Source organism: Poecilia latipinna, unplaced genomic scaffold (genome assembly GCF_001443285.1).
Source record: "Poecilia latipinna isolate Pla-1442-1.1 unplaced genomic scaffold, P_latipinna-1.0 Scaffold4, whole genome shotgun sequence".
NCBI lineage: Eukaryota > Metazoa > Chordata > Actinopteri > Cyprinodontiformes > Poeciliidae > Poecilia > Poecilia latipinna.
In genome coordinates, this window is record NW_015112620.1 from 773,826 (window position 1) to 791,232 (window position 17,407).

A 17,407-nucleotide genomic window follows, 5' to 3' on the forward strand; every position below is an offset into this window, starting at 1 on the left:
CTTGTTGGGATGAAACTTCAACCAGAGCAAAAGAAAGTAAGTCAGTCTTTGTCCCACTCAGTCAGTATGATGACTTTACAGAATCTTTGTCAGTGCAGACAGAACATCTGCATAGCTCAACATTTAACTAAGTAAAGTTGCAGTGTGGTCATTGATTGCTGCAACATTTGACGAGCACTTGTGTAACATCTGTTGCATGAGCAACAGATGTTAAGTCTGAGGTGTGATGCTCATTACCACAGAGTTATTTTCATATCGCTAAAAAAAAAAAAATCACTCCGGCTTAGCTGGGGAATAAATTGTGTGTTTTACAGTATGAGAGGCATAAAAAGGCAATACTGGAAGGTTCTTTACTTAAGACTACATCTAATCTCAGCTGAAACTCAAGGCAGTTATCCCTTCTGAGAATAAAAGGGCCACGACTATACCTTTAACCCCTTGGGTTATTGGCTAAACATTTGGGTGTGAAACCACCACTGTATAGTGATGGTTGCACTGACTTCACATGACGCAAATATCTCAAATATCTCAATTCAAATTGCAGCTAAATCTTTTCCTGGTAGCGTATGGTTCGTACGACTGCTGCAGCTCTCCCTGGAAATCCCTGCTTCCTTTAGACTTGCAGTGAGCAATGTGTCTCAGTCGTGACTTTGACACATGACTGAGACACGCAGTGAAATCCTGCATGTCATTGACATAGCTGGATAGCTGGAAGGATTTTCATTTCTCTCACTTCCCACACCTGATGTGCACTTTTAGTTTTTGAGATGCTGAACCACACAAAGTGTAGTTGGGACATTCTGATGGAGGAAGAGAGAGAAAAAAGTGGGTTAATCGCAATAAATATCACAGTTTTGAAGAAAAAAAAGTCAAAATCACACATTTAGCTGCTATTGAACCGTCTTAATTACTCCGATATAAGATTGTACTGTTGGCTTTGCAACCACAAGATGATCTAGTGTCGATTAGCTGTACTATTCTATAGCATAGCAGACTTCTGGGAGTTATCCTTTAAAGGCACAAGGGATGCAGTGGGGGGAAAAAAAGATGAGTCCAACCTGTTCAAAAATGTGCATGGTATTTTATCTGTTGATTGCAAAGTGATGGTTGCTGTAAACATGTGTTCCTGTACCAGAACATAAGCAGCATTAGTTGAGGAACAGATAGGAAAGAACAAAGGTTTACTAAAATTTAACTTGAAGTCTGAGTACCTTTCTGGAGCAGCTGTTTCTTGGTTACTCACTGTGAACCAAAGTAAAAATACAAAAGGTCCAAGCACAAAAGTAGAATTCCTGCACAAAAAACACCTTATCATTCTGTTGAACTGCAATCACTATCAATCAGCTGTCATCTTTGCTGCTTCTCTTCTTATCTGCTTCCAAAATTCCAAGAAAAGTTTCATCACCAAAACAGATTTATGGTTTATTTAAAAAAATAAAAAAAAATGATTACCAACGGTTCTGTTTCATTGATCTGGCTCCCTGGTTTTGCTTCAGTTTCCTTCTCTTTGTATTTATCCCATTGAGGCCACACCATCAATGTTTGCAGCTCAATGGGTTTCTAAGCCCCCTCATTTTGTCAGGAAGCCGGTAAACGTCTCATGATGCTCTCTTTAAGTTGTTTGTAATTTAGAAGAAGAGCTTGTGCGAGGTACATGAAGTCTTGCGAGTGGATTCACAACCCTTGAACCATTTCACATTTTGCTTTGTAACATTCACTAACTTGGTGTTCAGTTTTTTTTCCATTCAAAACTGAGTGGCGCAACCTTTGCTGTGGTTAGAGCTACAGGTTCTTTGAGGTACTTTTCTATCATCTTTGTGGCTCTAGAAGTTGCAATGCCCATTTTTCTTTACAAAACTAAGCTCATTCAGATCGGATGGAGGGTTTCTGTGAACGATACTTTTTTACGTTTTTCTGCACACTTTGACTGAATCATGATGACATAACCTTTGACCCAATCCACTAAAGGGTTATTCTCATACAATTGTTTTGGACTGAATTCCTTTGGGAAGGTGAACCAACACCCAAGTTTTAAAGTCTTGCTTTCTTTCAACACCGCCTTCAACTGTGGGGATGGTGTGTTCAGGCTCATGTTCAGTGTTGGATTTCCATACCCTGTTGCATTGTAGGCCAAGAAGTTGTCGTTTGACAAGGGCACCACATGTTTGCCGTGTCTCCTACGTTTTATGTTTTCTTTCAGCTGTCTGTCTTCTTGCCAGTCTTTCAAAAAGGGATTTTTGAGCTGCTTGGCTTCAGTTAACAGATTCTCCCACCTGGGCTGTGAATGTCTGCAGCTATTTGATGCTTCTTTGATTAATGCTGTTCTTGCTTGGCCTTCGAGTTTAAGTGGATGGCCACATCTTTGTAGGTTTCAAGGTGTGCCATGCAATGTTTTCAGGTGATGGATTGAACATTGCTCAGTGGGATGTTGAAACTTGGGATAATGGTGTGCAACCTAACACTGGTTTAAGCTTTTCCAAACATTTCTTCCTGGCCTGTCTGCTGTGTTGTCTGGTTACTAATATTCTCTAGCAAACCTCTGATACATTTACGGGACAGCTGGATTTATACTGAGATTAAATTGCACACAGGTGGGCTCTATTTGTTATAGTACTTAGACCACTTCTTAATTTGGTTGTCCCACTAAGGGACAAGGGTGTACAGAAAATGGATGGATGGATAGATTTAATTTTGGGATTTTAGATATAGATGGCGGACTTTTCATATTTTTGTTAGTGAAACTAATGTGAAAACCAAATATCGTTTTTCTTTAACTGTACAATTATCCACTTTCTGTTGATTTGTCTCACATCAGGAATTAAACTGAATTAGATTATACAACTGAAAGCACAACCTTGTTTTTTTTTTTTTTTTTTTTTACATATTTCGTCACTGTGGTGAAGATGGTTATGTATAGTGATGACTTGCAACACTGTCCGCAGCTGTTGCAAAATATTCCCTGTAAAACCCTGTTACTAAAAAGTTCAACTCAGTGGACCCAGTCTGTGTAACTCTGCCGATTATTGACACTCGTCTGTTTCTCTGCAAAACAGCCAAATCCACTTGTTTTGAGAAAACTCTGCTTTGCTGACCTATACCTGGTAGTAACTAACCCTGTAGTGGCAGCTGTACAACAGCATCTACAGGTCAGTGTTTTCATCGCTCTAATCCTCCGCAATGTTGCTCAACTACTGAGGCATAAAAATTTCATGACTCAACAAGATGAGTTTCAGGATGAGCTTTGCGTGGTTTCATTGGCAGCCAAACAGTCATGTTTTTTACATTATTTAACTTATTCCCAACTGAAAACAAGCCAGAAAAATAAACTGAGCTTGTTGACATTATTTCACATGTCCTGGGTTTCTCCTTTTATTTAGTTTTTCTTTGTCTTGAACTTTTTTTTTTTTGACAACCTTCCTCTGAACATTGTTTTTGTGTCCTTTTCAGTCTTTTTCTGTCACTACTCTACCTGCACTTGATGCAAATAATGCATGTTTTTGCATTATGAGCCGACCTTCTTCTTTCATTTTTGCTTTGTTTTTTTTGTTTTGTTTTAAACTGTTTCTCATCTAAAATTTCTGTGCAAAAAGGAAACCTCTAGAGGTGTTTGACCCCACTGTCACTTGAATAATAGTTCTACATGTTTCATAACACGTGTGGCATGTATCAGGAGGCCTTCAATAGACTGTGGCAAGTGAAGAAACTAGCTTGAATGTTTCGAGACAGACTGAAAGTTTCTGATATTATGCCTGAAAAATGGCAGTCTTATAGATTTATAATTTAATTTATAATTCAGTTTTCCTCCGAGATCAATAAAGTATTTTTGAGTTTGAATTGAGTTAGAATTTAATCAAGTACGTCTACATATAAGATATATTCAATAACTGTGCAGGTAGAATTAAAATAAAGGCAACTTGGATGTCTATATCTTTTTCTTCGGTGGTATTAAGCTCACTTGGGGGACCAGGAAGAAGTGTCGGATAGAAATGATACTTTGTATTTTAACTAGGTCGGACTCAGCAGCAGCAGAGAACAATATTTTCATAGAGCCAATGGAGAAGGAAATGTATGCACTGAGCCAAACATTCAGTGGAGAGTACTCATGTTAAGATGCATTTGTTCAACAAGATTCTTGACAGAATTATCATCAAAATAACTGCAGCCCAAAATCTATAACCAGCTCATTGACTGTTTTTATTAGAACTTATATTCCTACCATGATAATTGACTGGTGAGGGTATCAAATATCAAACAGGTATCCCCCTTTTTTTTTTTTTTGGAAGAACAGCAGTCACTGGTTTTAGCTCTGAAAATCTGAGTAGAGTAATTCATTCCGGACATTTTTCAGAAGAACGGTACTTTGATTTAAAAAATAAAAGCTGATTGAAGAAGTGCGGACAATAGGTTGCTTAGCTGGAAGGATTTCTGATATTGAACCCACAAATCAGAAAGTCCAGAATGAAAACTGAATTGAAGATTTGTCAAAAAGGCTCAAAAGAATAAGCCACCGATCGGCTCCGACGTGATCAAAGGTCAACCGTAATCTGCGCGGATGGTAAGAGGTGAAGCCTCTGTGTCAGGACAGCTGTGTTTAATATCTACTCAAGGATATTAAACAACTTGAAACAACCTGTAGACTCGTGGTGGCAGTTGAAGCCTCAGGCTGTCAAAATACTTACAGAATGTGCATGTGTTTTTCTTTTTCAGTAGTCCGACCCAGTGCTGCTTAGAGAGTGTACATGTATGCATATGTCACCATCCATCAGTGTCACTTTACTTTTAAATTTTAATTGGCTGCTGTAGCACTTAAATATAGTATGCTTGAGCAAAGTTGCAGCCCCTATTAGATCATATTAATGCACGCATGTTTCTGCACACCTCAGCGATCAGCTGAAAGGTGTCGACATGAATGGGGAGTGTGATCCAGATAAAGTTAGTCATGAAAATGACCATAAGATAAGGTAAGCCAGGACCCTGGAACAACTGTCAGATAGTGATTTGATACAAAGCAGCAGGACTGACTCAAATCCAGGTCGAAACCAGATTGGCTCCAGATGATCATCACCTCTTATCATGTACGCTTAGTTCCTTCAGTCAGAAGATTCTGAGCTCTGCAAGTGAATCATCCGCACGCTTTGGCGCAACGCATCTGTTTATCTGTTATTTCAAAGGCTTTACGTGAGCAGATTAATTATTCATAGAATAATATTTGTGATTTAGATCTAGAAGTTAGTGGGGAACTAAAGTTTGCTCTGTACCATCTAATGTATTAAAACTTCTTACCAGAACTAATAGCAGTATACTTCAACATTGCCTGACATCATTGAAGTTTGTGTTCAATTCTCTGATTGCTTCTTTACCTCATCACACAGTGTGTGTCCTTCTCAGCTACAGGGAAGGAACGGTAAAAGACTTGTCTTCTTCTTTTGTTGTGTTCGCTGTGACTCACACTCAGAGCCCCGGTCGGCCCTTTGTTACAGAGCACAGCCCCCATTTGTGTTCAGCCAATGACGGTTGCATGTAAAATGCTCTACAGGGGCTGTTTGAGTTGCTTGGTAATGGCATGAGGCTGCACACTGCTTTAAGCTAAACAAACGCTTCAAATGACTGTTTCAGAGTTCTGACTTCACATTATTTCAGAGTTTGTTTGTTTTTTTTCCTGTTTATTTTTAATTAAAAAATACTTTCATAACTTTTGGGAAAATACATTAAAATAGCTGCAGTTGTGAATGTTATGGGGTTCCTACAGAGTTCTGAATAATCTGGAGAAAAAAAAGTAGTGTGGGCGGATGGGGATGGAATATTTCCCTTACCTTGTTTCCCACTTTATTGTTTAATGTTATATTTATCAGTCTGGTCCTTCCACCATCAGTCTTTTCACCTTTGTGTCCATTATTCATCAATCCATTCTCCAGCAATGTGTCAGTATGTCTATTTATTAGTTCATCTGTCCAGGCTTTCATTTGTCAGTCTGTTTATTTATATGTCCAACCAATCGTTTTATCTCTCTATCCATTCACTCATTAGTCTCCAAGTCAAGTCATTTATCATCTGTTCATTTATCAGATTGTCTGTCTGGTTGTCCCTCTATTCATTTATCTGTTGATCTCATCTGTTCATTGATCCTTTCTTCCATAAACAATTTTATCAATATTTCCATCTGTTTGTCTATCCATCCATATGTAGAAATATGCAGTTCAGTTAGTTTGCATTTTTAATTGGAACCATTTGTTAACTGAAGCTTTTTTTCTTTAGTTGTGTTTAAAATGGAAACTCATACTTATGTAAAATTGAAAGATAAAGTCAAAAATCTTGCTTAGTTTTTTTTTTTTTATCAGTGTATAATATAACCTAAGGTCAGATTAACTTCCTAATCTGACCATAGATAAATGTTTTCTTCACAGCCTATTTCCTTATACACACACAACCTGCTCTTTGTTTCTGATGTTCTACTCATTTTCTCGGTAATAACATTTATTCCTGTCCGTCACACTCATCAACTTTCATTGATCCATTTCCTCTACTGTCTATCGCAACTTCTGCCATCGTGATCCCCATGCTCAGTGAGGCTCTTAACTGTTTCATATGCAGAGATGACTGATGTCCACTGATGCATTAGATCAGATTTTAACAGGTTTACATGACACAAATAAGACAAAGTGGGACCTCTGACCTCTGACCCAATGCCCTTACCGTCCTAAATCTATAAGGACCTGCTGTGTTGGTGAATAACTAATCAGTGGAGGAATGTTGGGAATCTACCTACTTTTAGGTAGATCCCCTCCCAGAATAACCCCAACATTCCTCTTACCAGAACTGGTAGTCCCTTACCAGAACTACTGCAACAGTCATAGTCAGTCTGCGAATGTCTGTATTTCTACTTTTTTCTCATCTCTCTCCAGGCTGGCGAGGAGGAGCAGGTCCTCCCGGTCATCATGTGCTCTCGGACCTCTCCTGACCCCGTCCCCGAGTGCCAGTTGTTCCCTGACGAGTTGGAGGAGTCGGAGGAGGGGGTAACAGAAGAGGGCAAAGAGAGGGAGTCAGACAGAGACAGTGCTGTGGAAAGCTCCCAGGGGTCTGACTCTTCAGAGGGTCTCACCAGACACTTGGACAAGGAAGACACACTGGGAGAGCTCTATTTCTCCGGGGACAAGTAAGCACAGTTAGAGCCTTTTTAACCTCTGTTTTATCTCCTGTAGTCGTCATTCTGGGACATGTCTGAGTGATTCATTGTAACGTCTGGTTTGTTCTTACAAGCTTAGTTTTAGTTTTTAATTGACTGTATTAGACATTTTCTTTTGGCTTTCTCATACTGACATGCTAGCTATGCAGTCAGAGGGTAACATACATGTTTTTTCCCCCTCTGTCAGGTGTGCTCAGGCTAGTATCTCTATAACCTCCGACCTTTCCACACGTTCTTCTGCCTCATTGAACGAAGAGCAATTTGAGGACTACGGTGAAGGGGAGGAACCAGAATACACTCCCAGCAGCCCCTCTCCAGACGACGAGACTCGGACTAACGGTTACTCCGACCTCGGCTCGTCTGTACCCTCAAGGTAATGGAGGTCTGAGGAAGAAAACGTTTAGTCGCGTGTTTTGATTTTAATTTTGAGATCATTTTCATAGTTGCAGTCATTGGCTTTTAGTCTAATTATGACATTCACTTTTCACCTGTTTGAATAATTCATCAAATGTCCTGTTGATGAGTCATCAACAGGACAATTCATCAATAGATAATAGCGGTAGAAAGTACAAAGAAAAGGGCGGGGCTGAGAGGATGAGGGAAAATAAAAAACAAAAACAATAAGTTTAGAAAATAATTTTTGAAAACTGCTTCACAAATCAATACTATCAATATGCAACCCGTATGCGTGTGTGTGTTTTTTTTCCCCAACAAAAGCCATGTTTAACATGATCACCAAGTTGCCACAGTAACTTGGCCCCTCTTTTGTTTTTGTTGTGTTGTGTGGTTTACAAAGGTTAATTTGTGATGAGGCAAAAATATAAAGTGCTGTTTTGTTTCTGGATCTTGAACTCCATTATTATTATTATTATTATTTTGGATATTTAATCTGCAGCCTGTTGATCTCCAGGATATGTACTGGAGTAATACTTTCTGAGTTTTGACTGAGGAAGTGCAGCTCAGGAGTTGAGGCCCTGCAGGCAGTGTTAATATTCATCACTGTGTTTAATGGGACTAATCTTCTTAGTTGATTGACTGGCAGTACAACTCCACACTCGTTCCATGCATACCAATCAGACAAAAGACTGCAGAACTGGGATTAAAATTCAAAACGGGGATGACGTCACAAGAAAAAAAACACAACCAAAAAGACACAGATCCTTCCTTGTGTCAGTCTCGTTTATTTTCTTATCACTCGTTCATTGTTGTGCCTTTAGTTTGTTAAAACACCGGAATTACGTTTTGCAGAAAAATCAATAGTGTGTGTGTGATTGCAGCGCGGGTCAGACCCCTCGGAAGGTACGTCACCAGTACGCCGGCGAGCTCATGGACGTCTACTGTTCCCAGTGCAGCAAGAAGGTCAACCTGCTCAATGATCTGGATGCTCGGCTCAAAAACCTCAGGGCTCACAGGTAACACACAGTATAGGTTGCATTGCCAACCTTCGGAACCGGGAGGGTTTTTCTGACCTCAAATTAATTCAGCAGACTAACAGGTTACTTTTATCTATAGGAAATCGAATCAGAGTTCAAAAGAATTGATGACACCAACATATGATGAAGTTGCTTCAACGCCAAATTGTTGGAAATTGTAGTTGTTGCTCTGTACAAATTTATTGAGCACTTTAAAGTGAAGCACGGTCTTCTTGCAACTTTCACAAAGAGCAACTATGGAACTCTTGACTGCTTCTCTGATTAATATTCTCCCAGCTCGTTCTCTCAGTTTTGATTGACAGCTGTGTCCTGGTAGGTTTCCAGTTTGGCCATCCACTTTTCATCTTCAAACATTGCTCTTTGAGATGTTGAAAGGCTGTGTTATTGTTTTGTAATCTGATTCTGCTCTGAACGCCCCCACAGCTTTCTCCCTCACCTGTCTGCTGTGTTCCTTGGTTTTCGAGATGCTGTTTTCTTTCTAATCTTATCAAAGATTCTTCTGAGGCTTATCTAAAAGTTTGTTTTCAAATGTATGTAATTAACTGGACGCGTCTTCACACATTTGTTGCATGTATGAAAGGATCCATTAAAAGCAAAACTGTCAGGGCGGCCTGTTGATTTCGAATTATCTTGATGTTTTTCTTCCTTCTTTGGAGGAGTGACAGTGGTGTATAAAATAAAATAATTTGATTATGCATGACAACAAACATGTCACAAAGTAAATAGAAACAGTTGCTGCCAGCTATTTTAGGCACTCTACAGGTTTTTTTTTTTATTTTTTTTTATGCCCAATTATCTTCCTCTCATGTTGTACTGGTGAGTCACTGTTTGCTTTGAGTGCTCCTTTACCATAATATAATAAAAGTGATGCAATATTGTCACAAAGGTGTTCAAAGAGCACCTGTTGCACATGTGTATGTAAACACACACAGACTAATTGATTATTCTGTAAAGCTGTCTCTCTGGTGCTTACCTCAACAGCCATTGTTTACAGGGTTGCTATTTATGGAAATGTAATCCATGGCCACCATTTCTGTCTGTACTGTTGACCTAAAAGCAGTAACGCACAGACTGACGGGGAATGTTAAATTAGCAGAATAATGGTTGTTAATGTCTCTACTTCCTTATTTTGTGTTGTTGTTCCCCCCACCCCATTTTTGAAATCTTCAATGGCTCTCTTGATAATGCTACATTACTTTTATGAATAATAAATCAGTCATAGGAACCATACTACATTTGAAGGGATGGAAGTGAAAGAATAAAAGAGAGATGTAACTGAAACTAAAAGGAAGATAACTGAGAAATATCTCAGTTGTTCTCTAAGGAGGTTAATTTAGATCTAAAAGCATAATAAGATTACTTACATCAGCTTTCCCTGCCACTGTATTGTAATTCTTATTTTGTATACAATTATTTATGATTTTTTTTGTATTAAAAAAACAAACAAAACTAATGTGTTTTTGTTTTGTTTTCATCTTATAGTCCCAGCAGAAAAATCTCCAGCACTGCCTTTGGAAGGTAGGTCAATCTGTATGTATCTATTTGTGTTCATAGCTATAGCATGTATGGCTGTTTATCTGAACCAAAGTTCAGTCAGTGGTGTGTTTATGCTTTTTATGGCCTACACTGCTTGTGTTTGATCTGTTTGTTGACATTGCCACCAATAAATGGAGGAAAAGGGGCACTCAATGCTTCCTTATCACTTAGGTGTTTGCTAATAAACAGTTATTCACTAACTGGGCTTTCAGAGAGAAATACAAGTATAGTGAAGAAGGTAGATGGGTAGCGAGATGCACGTTGCACAAACACAAACCAATCACACAGTAGTTCTGCATGCAGACAGGGGCAAAAAGTTCGCCAGCAGGTTGATACAAGATGGGGTGGAAATTATTCTGAACTTATTTTAGCAGTGTGTTCTTAATTTTAGTAGGCTTTTAAGAAAACCTGCTTCAAAGTTACTTATCTGATTTTAAAAAAGCTAATCTAATTTATTTATGTCTTATATTTGTTATATATTTACCGTATTTTTTTGGACTAAGCCGCTACTTTTTTCCCATGTTTTGAACCATGCGACTTGTAGCCTGTTGCGGCTTTTCTGTTGGTTTTTCTTCAACCGCCAGGGGGCTCTTTAAACAGGAAGTGAATCATTGGAAGTCAAAATTGGAAATCAAAGAAGAAAGTGCTGATTTTCATTTAGAACAAGTACATGCTAGCAGCAGGAATGACCGAGAAATGTTCTCAAACTCATGGAAACCACACGAAGAAGTTCATATGATGCAGCTTTTAAGTTGAGGGCTGTCTGTCTGGTAGTACAGGAGGGAAATAGAGCCGCCGTCTCCACGTAAGCTCGGCGTGAACGAATACATGGTTCGGCGTTGGAGACGAAGGGCAATGAAAACCTGGTGCGGCTTATATGTACGTTATTATTTATTTATTTTTTTATTGTAGATGCGGCGTATAGTGAGGTGCACTATTTAGTCCGGAAAATACGGTATGTTTCCTGGCTCTGAAATTATTCCATTTTGCCTTTGGTTTCTGGGCAAGAGCTTTTTCAGCAACCGCTAGGTAACCAATAGCACATGAGATGTCTTCTCTTGAAGCTATTGTCCTAACTGTAGCGACACAAACTGAATTATAGTGACAGAATGAAAATGGCCTGTCAGACCTGATATATGTACTCAATAAGGTTTGGCCCCATCTCCCTGTTCTTTCTGGTGTACATGTCTGGTTTGATTACATCCACTGTTTTACTGTTCTCTTCATCTATTCTCTTGTTCCTTGTCGTCTGTATTCCCTCTCTTCTTTCTCTCTTTTTCTTTCCTCTTCTCACCTTTCTCTGCATTACTCTTGCTAATGGAGCAGAACCTATTACATCTCTTTTAAAAGGGGTTCGCTGTGTTAACATCATACAACAGAATGTCAGCCAGGCGAACTCAAATGCATATACTGAAGCACTCACCAGTGCATGTGTGCATGTTCCCTAAGTGCATGTGTTTGTGTCTGAGCAGGCAGCTGCTCCATAACAGCAACCTCAGCAGCCGCAATGGCAGTACAGAAGACCTTTTCAGAGACAGCATCGACTCCTGCGACATTGACATCAACGAGAAGGTGAGAGTTCATTTGTTTCGTCTGTGTCCTCCGGCGATTTGCACATGTGGTGCTTAGACATCTTAAAATGTAGCATTGAAATGCCAGAAAATGAAATGAAAGAATGTTGTTTATGGATGTATGGCTTAGTGGAAGGAAAGAATATCTCAACTCTTTAATATATGAAAGGAGAGGCTTTTTAGATAGATTTGCAACTTGCCCGTGAAATGCCTCGTCTTTGATAGATCCCTGGGCCCATTAGAAAATCAAACTAATGGATGAGTTGTTTATTGTGTGTGTGTTGTTAAGTTGATTATAAACAGCATATCATATTTTTGAAAAAAAAAAAAAAAAAGCTTCATATTATTTGTGTCCTATTTGATTGTTGTGTTTTGTTTTGTTTTTTGCAAAGTTTTCAAATTTTTTCTGTGAAACAATGTTTTAAGTCATTCTCCTGAGTATTTGAATCATGAATGTATATTTTGAACACGTTTACTTTCTAAACTGGACCTGTTTCTGCCAGGTGAGTTCTCTTGAGAAGAAGGTAGCTGAACTCGAGAATGAGATTCAGATGAATAGTGACCTGAAGTCCAAACTGAAGCAGGAGAACACACAGCTAGTACACAGGTAAGGTCCACTCATTATTGTTCTCTAGGTTTTAGTTGTAATTTAAGGACCCTTGACATCAAATTAAGACTGTGTTAAGGAATCTTCTAGATTTTTTTTTATTTATTTTTTTTGATCCGGTGGACTTGCGCCACTCGTGTTTGAACTCTGGCGTTCCCTGACCGTTAACCAAAGTGAGACTGTCATGGTGGAGTGTGGGGAACCATAGTTACAGCAGTGGTTTGGTCTGTTCTGTGGTGCCCACATGCACCTGCATGTAGCTGACCTTATGCCCAAGCTATTATCTTCATACTCCTAGACAGCTTTCCAAATAATGTATCACTTTTGCATCATGGCTATTATGTGCATTGCATTGCTACCCTACTGTGATCATCACCTAAAAGATTTTCTTGAAGTAGCTTTAATGCAGAATATATACTTCCATTTCAATATGTATGCCTTATTCAGGACCCTTGAACATAAGAACCAGCTTCTGAGTGTTTCTTGCAGAAGCAGGACTGAGTGCTGGGGAGAAGTTGCAAACCGTGTCCAGGTCCAGCTGTGCTGGTTGCTGGGAGACTGAGGGATGCAATGTTTTTCTGTCAGAATGCAGTTCGGACCTGTCAGACTGAGAGTCCTGCTACCATATGTAGCTTATGTTTATATTTATTTATAGAAAAGCAGGAATAAGTCGGATTAGTTGTTCAAAGAATTGAATGGTTGCAGAGTGTGTGGACATTGTAAATCCTGTGTGACAACAATAATAATTTCAAAACATACAGGCTTTGGATTGTTTTGTGTATGATCCCTTGTGGCTGCACCCACCAAGGTATCCTCCAAGAGCGCTGCAGGGCTTACTCAGGATGCTAAACTCAGTGATGGATGGATGCATATATCTACTTAGATAAATTGTGATAAGCTCAATGAGATGTCCATTTGTTTGATATTCTAGCACATAGCAGGGTCTGAAGTTGGAAATGAGATGGTTCTTGTTGAATTGGTGATGAAAGTTTCCATGCCACTTTTATATAGTTTAGTCTTAATCTCATGAGAAGTGGACCTTAGTAATAAAAGAAAAAATAAAACCCTTTCAATTCAAATTTTACTTTAAAGGTAATGTTCTGTGACAAATTCTTCACGCCAGGGTAAATGAGCTAGAGGAACAGCTGAAGGACCAAGAGACTCGTGCAGAGCAAAATTTCCAGGAGGAGTTAAGAAGACACAGAGAAGCCTATAGCAAAATGGAAAGAGACAAGAACACACAGATAGAGCTGCTGACCAGCCGGTAAGAAACACACAGGCACTCTCACACTAACGCGACCGTTAGACATTAACTTTATATGCAGTTTATATTACTGCATATAATGTTAAAGTTAGACATTAACTTTATATGCAGTTTATATTACTGCATATAATGTTAAAGTTAGACATTAACTTTATATGCAGTTTATATTTGAGTTGCAGTCTTAAATCAGAAAAAGCTTTGGGGTTAATTTCACTTGTAGCAAAAAAATGATGACCAAATTTTACTATGATACCACTGTATTTGAAATTGAGACCATAACCTTCTCCAAAGTAATGTTTAGCCTGAAAAAAAATGGAGTGATAACTATACTTGGGATCTATACAATGGACTGTGCAGTCTGGGGAAAAAATAACCATTGAGCGAATAAGAGTAGGGCACATTGTACAAACATATGAGAATCTGTTACTGTATTTAAGGTTGTTTTTCAGGCGATTTATTTGTATTTTGTACATATTTATCGTTGTTTAAACTGTATTTTTACCGAACTCTTGTGTTTTCAGTATTAAGAATCTGGAAGAGGAGAACAGTGAGATGTCTGCTAGTATGTTTCGACTCAAATCTCAGACAGAGAAGCTTGATGAGGTGAGCAAAGTTTACTTTAACTTGTTAGGAACTGCCGTACATAAAAAAACAAATGCCATTAGATCTTTAGCACCTGCCACCTAGTGTCAAAACACTGTCATAACAGACAAGTGATTGTTTTAAGTGTGATGTATGGCCTGTAGAGAACTGCTTAGTTAATATTTAATAATTTTTCAGTGTTTGCAGTGTGTCTATTTTCACACAAATCCTGCCTTTTACTGTTATACCATTCCTACTGAACTGGGATTTCGGCGTATGTTTACCTTTTAATTGCTGTTGTTGAATACATGATGTAAATTAAAAGTAGGTTTTATTGCATGTGTAAACGGACATTCCAGATATTATAATGAATAAAAGAAAATAAACTTTTAACTTTGTCCGTCTGTCACCAGGAGAAACAAAGGATGACAGATAAGCTGGAGGATACCAGTCTGCGGCTGAAGGATGAGATGGACCTGTACAGGAAAATGATGGATAAACTGAAACAAAACAGAGAGCAGTTCCAGAAAGAAAAAGACGCCATGCAGGAGGTGGGAGGGTTATCTAAAACGGCCTTTAAAATTTCAACATTTGATCTATCAGTTGTCTGTTATTTTTCTCTTCCTGCAGAATCTTGTGAGCTCATAGGCCAACAAAAGTCTTTCCAGACATGGTATAATTTTGTTACTCAGACGATTCTGTGTTGTATAGTTAATAGAGGACCTGCGTCGAGAGCTGGAGCATTTGCAGCTGTACAAACTGGAGGCGGAGAAGCCCGGTCGGAGCCGCAGCTCCTCGTCTGGACTTTCAGACTTTAACAGCAGGAGCAGAGAGGTGGAGCTCGAGCATGAAGTTAAGAGACTGAAGCAGGTGCAGATAAAATCATTTTTCCAATCCTTTAATCCAACTTCATTTCTAAGTGCTTCAGGTGCTTAATGTGCGTTGGCGTGTTTTTTTTTTTTTTTTTTTTTAAATTTTTTAAAACCTTTTTTTTTGGGGGGATTTTACAGCATGAGAATACTTTATGTAACTATATTCAAACCCTCTTTTTTTCCCCTTCATCAAAAAAAAAATATTTTGCCCATTATCATAATATTTCATTAGTAGTCGTGTTCCACAGAGAATTTCCACGCTGTTTCTAGGTTTCAGCGTTCTTGCAAGCTCTCTAACAAAATAATGTGCTTTCTGTGCTGCCAGAGAAGTAAAACGTGTCAAACTTTTCATAAATCATTGAAGGCCCTTACAGCGTTTTTATGACTACGGAGACCAGACTGATCTGCGGTGCTCACTTCCCCTCTGTTAAGTAGTACATTTCTGTTCCGCTTTACCAGCAGGAATGACAACAAATCATAATGACCCCTGTTAGCAGCTTTTAAAATCCCTTCTTTACTGCAGCCCTGCACTGTGTGAATTACTGATATTTTGACTAGGGAGTTAGCTCAGGCTGAACAGTGTTGTGTTGGCTTTTATGGGAACACAAGTCATAGTCTACATTTGAGAGTAGTATATTTTATTGAATGAACCTTTGTTTCTGCCGATTATATAGATTCGATCACTGCTGATTTAAATCCCACCTTCGGATGCGATATGAATCGGACTCAACAGATTTATGGTGTCTTGAAAAAGTCATACATTCTTGAGGTTTTTTTGCAATTTGTCCAAAAGCTTCAATGCAGCTCCTCTGGGATTTTATGTGGTACAACTGTGAAGTGGAAGGAACAAAATGTTGCTTTTTTACTATGTTAATGGTATCAGTGATAAAAATCTGAAACGTTTGGCATGCCTTTGTAATCAGCTCATTTTACTTTGATACCCCAATATAATAAGTACAATAAATTTCCCTCGGAAGTCATGTAATTAGTGACTTTTGCATTCGATGTTCCAGATAGTCCTTCGGGTTATTATTGAATCTCAGTATAAACTCTGAAGGGCTCAGGGGTTTGGTAGAGAAACGTCATGCTGACAGGTCAGGCTGAAAGCTTTGAAGAAGAATAAATGAGGGTTTAAAGGGAGGAGTCCCAGTAAACTAACTTTGCAAATCAGATTCATAACAGAACGCTGGAAAAGAAAAATTGTGGAAGACTTGAAACTGGGAGGGAGCTTTACCTTCCACCAGGCCAATAACCATTACCCAGCACAGACATGCATATTGAATGTTGTTGTCCAACAATAGTCTTCCATTGTTGGAAACCTATTATTTCTAATAGGTTTCCAATATAAGTTTGGAAACCTACAGGATACCACCAAGCCAAAGTATTGATTTAGTCATATCCAAACAAAACCAATTGGTTTGGTCCAGAAAACTATTTCTCCTGCTACAAACGGAAAGTGGGTTAACGTAGTGCATTCTGGGATTCTCTTTGTTTTCTGTGTGTAGTTCAGTTTTGAGGTTAAAGAGTTGGAGCTCTTTCTGGTGACACAATATTCAAATATTAATGACTAAGACATGACATGATCTTCAGCATTAATCTGTCCTTAAGATAACTTATTATTGATACTTTGAAAGGCTCAAATGATCCTTTGCACAGCACGTCTGTGTATATTGAATCAGAATCGGTAACATCAGATAATGATGCTCGCCTCCGCCTTGTATGAGACGTACAGCATTGTCATCAAGTAACAATAGGACCTCATCGAGGGCCTCATACGTTTATCTTGTTTTATTCGAAACAAATGTCTTTACAGCTCCACCCAAAAAAAAAAATCTAAAGTTACTAAACTGCCAGCTGGAAGTACACAAGCTTAAATTCTCTTTTATTGCATTATAAGTTCATAAACACTGGCTTTAGAGTCAATCAATTTTCCTACTCTTGCTTCATGTTTTTAGTGGCTGATACTTGGAACTGATGATTTAATCATAAACTCAGAATAGCAAGTAAATTAATATTTTCTACCTCTATTGAGGAAACATAATAAAAAGTGGTCTGGTAAGGATATAAAACACTGCACAAAGACCCAGAAGAGCCTCATTATCTCATTCCCTTTTTTATGGAAAACTAAAATGTGCCTTGAGTAATGAGAATTAGCTATTTAATAGAAATGACCAACAAAGCTGACTCAAAAAAAAAAGTTAACAGGATGGAGATAAAAATGAACAGAGTCCAGCTCTGTTCAGGATGGACAATCTGGTGTAATGACTGTAATGTCTCATTCTTTATAAGAGACATAATGTTCTGCATTTTAAGAACCTAAAGAGCCTCCCAAGTTTGTTTTTTTTTGTTTGTTTTTTTT

The 17,407-nt window shown here is 38.5% G+C and overlaps 1 protein-coding gene across 5 annotated transcripts in view; it reads left to right on the forward strand.

The window, feature by feature from the left end:
- Positions 1 to 17,407, forward strand: part of LOC106962502 (rab11 family-interacting protein 4B) — a 40,946-nt gene that overhangs the window by 21,407 nt on the left and 2,132 nt on the right. For all 5 annotated transcript variants that reach the window (XM_015057156.1, XM_015056994.1, XM_015057074.1 and 2 more), the window contains 10 exons: positions 6,903 to 7,153; positions 7,371 to 7,556; positions 8,461 to 8,595; positions 10,099 to 10,134; positions 11,625 to 11,724; positions 12,227 to 12,330; positions 13,454 to 13,594; positions 14,116 to 14,197; positions 14,590 to 14,727; positions 14,888 to 15,046. In XM_015057156.1, the coding sequence (XP_014912642.1) occupies positions 6,903 to 7,153; positions 7,371 to 7,556; positions 8,461 to 8,595; positions 10,099 to 10,134; positions 11,625 to 11,724; positions 12,227 to 12,330; positions 13,454 to 13,594; positions 14,116 to 14,197; positions 14,590 to 14,727; positions 14,888 to 15,046 (1,332 nt within the window). The remainder of the gene's footprint in view (positions 1 to 6,902; positions 7,154 to 7,370; positions 7,557 to 8,460; positions 8,596 to 10,098; positions 10,135 to 11,624; positions 11,725 to 12,226; positions 12,331 to 13,453; positions 13,595 to 14,115; positions 14,198 to 14,589; positions 14,728 to 14,887; positions 15,047 to 17,407) is intronic.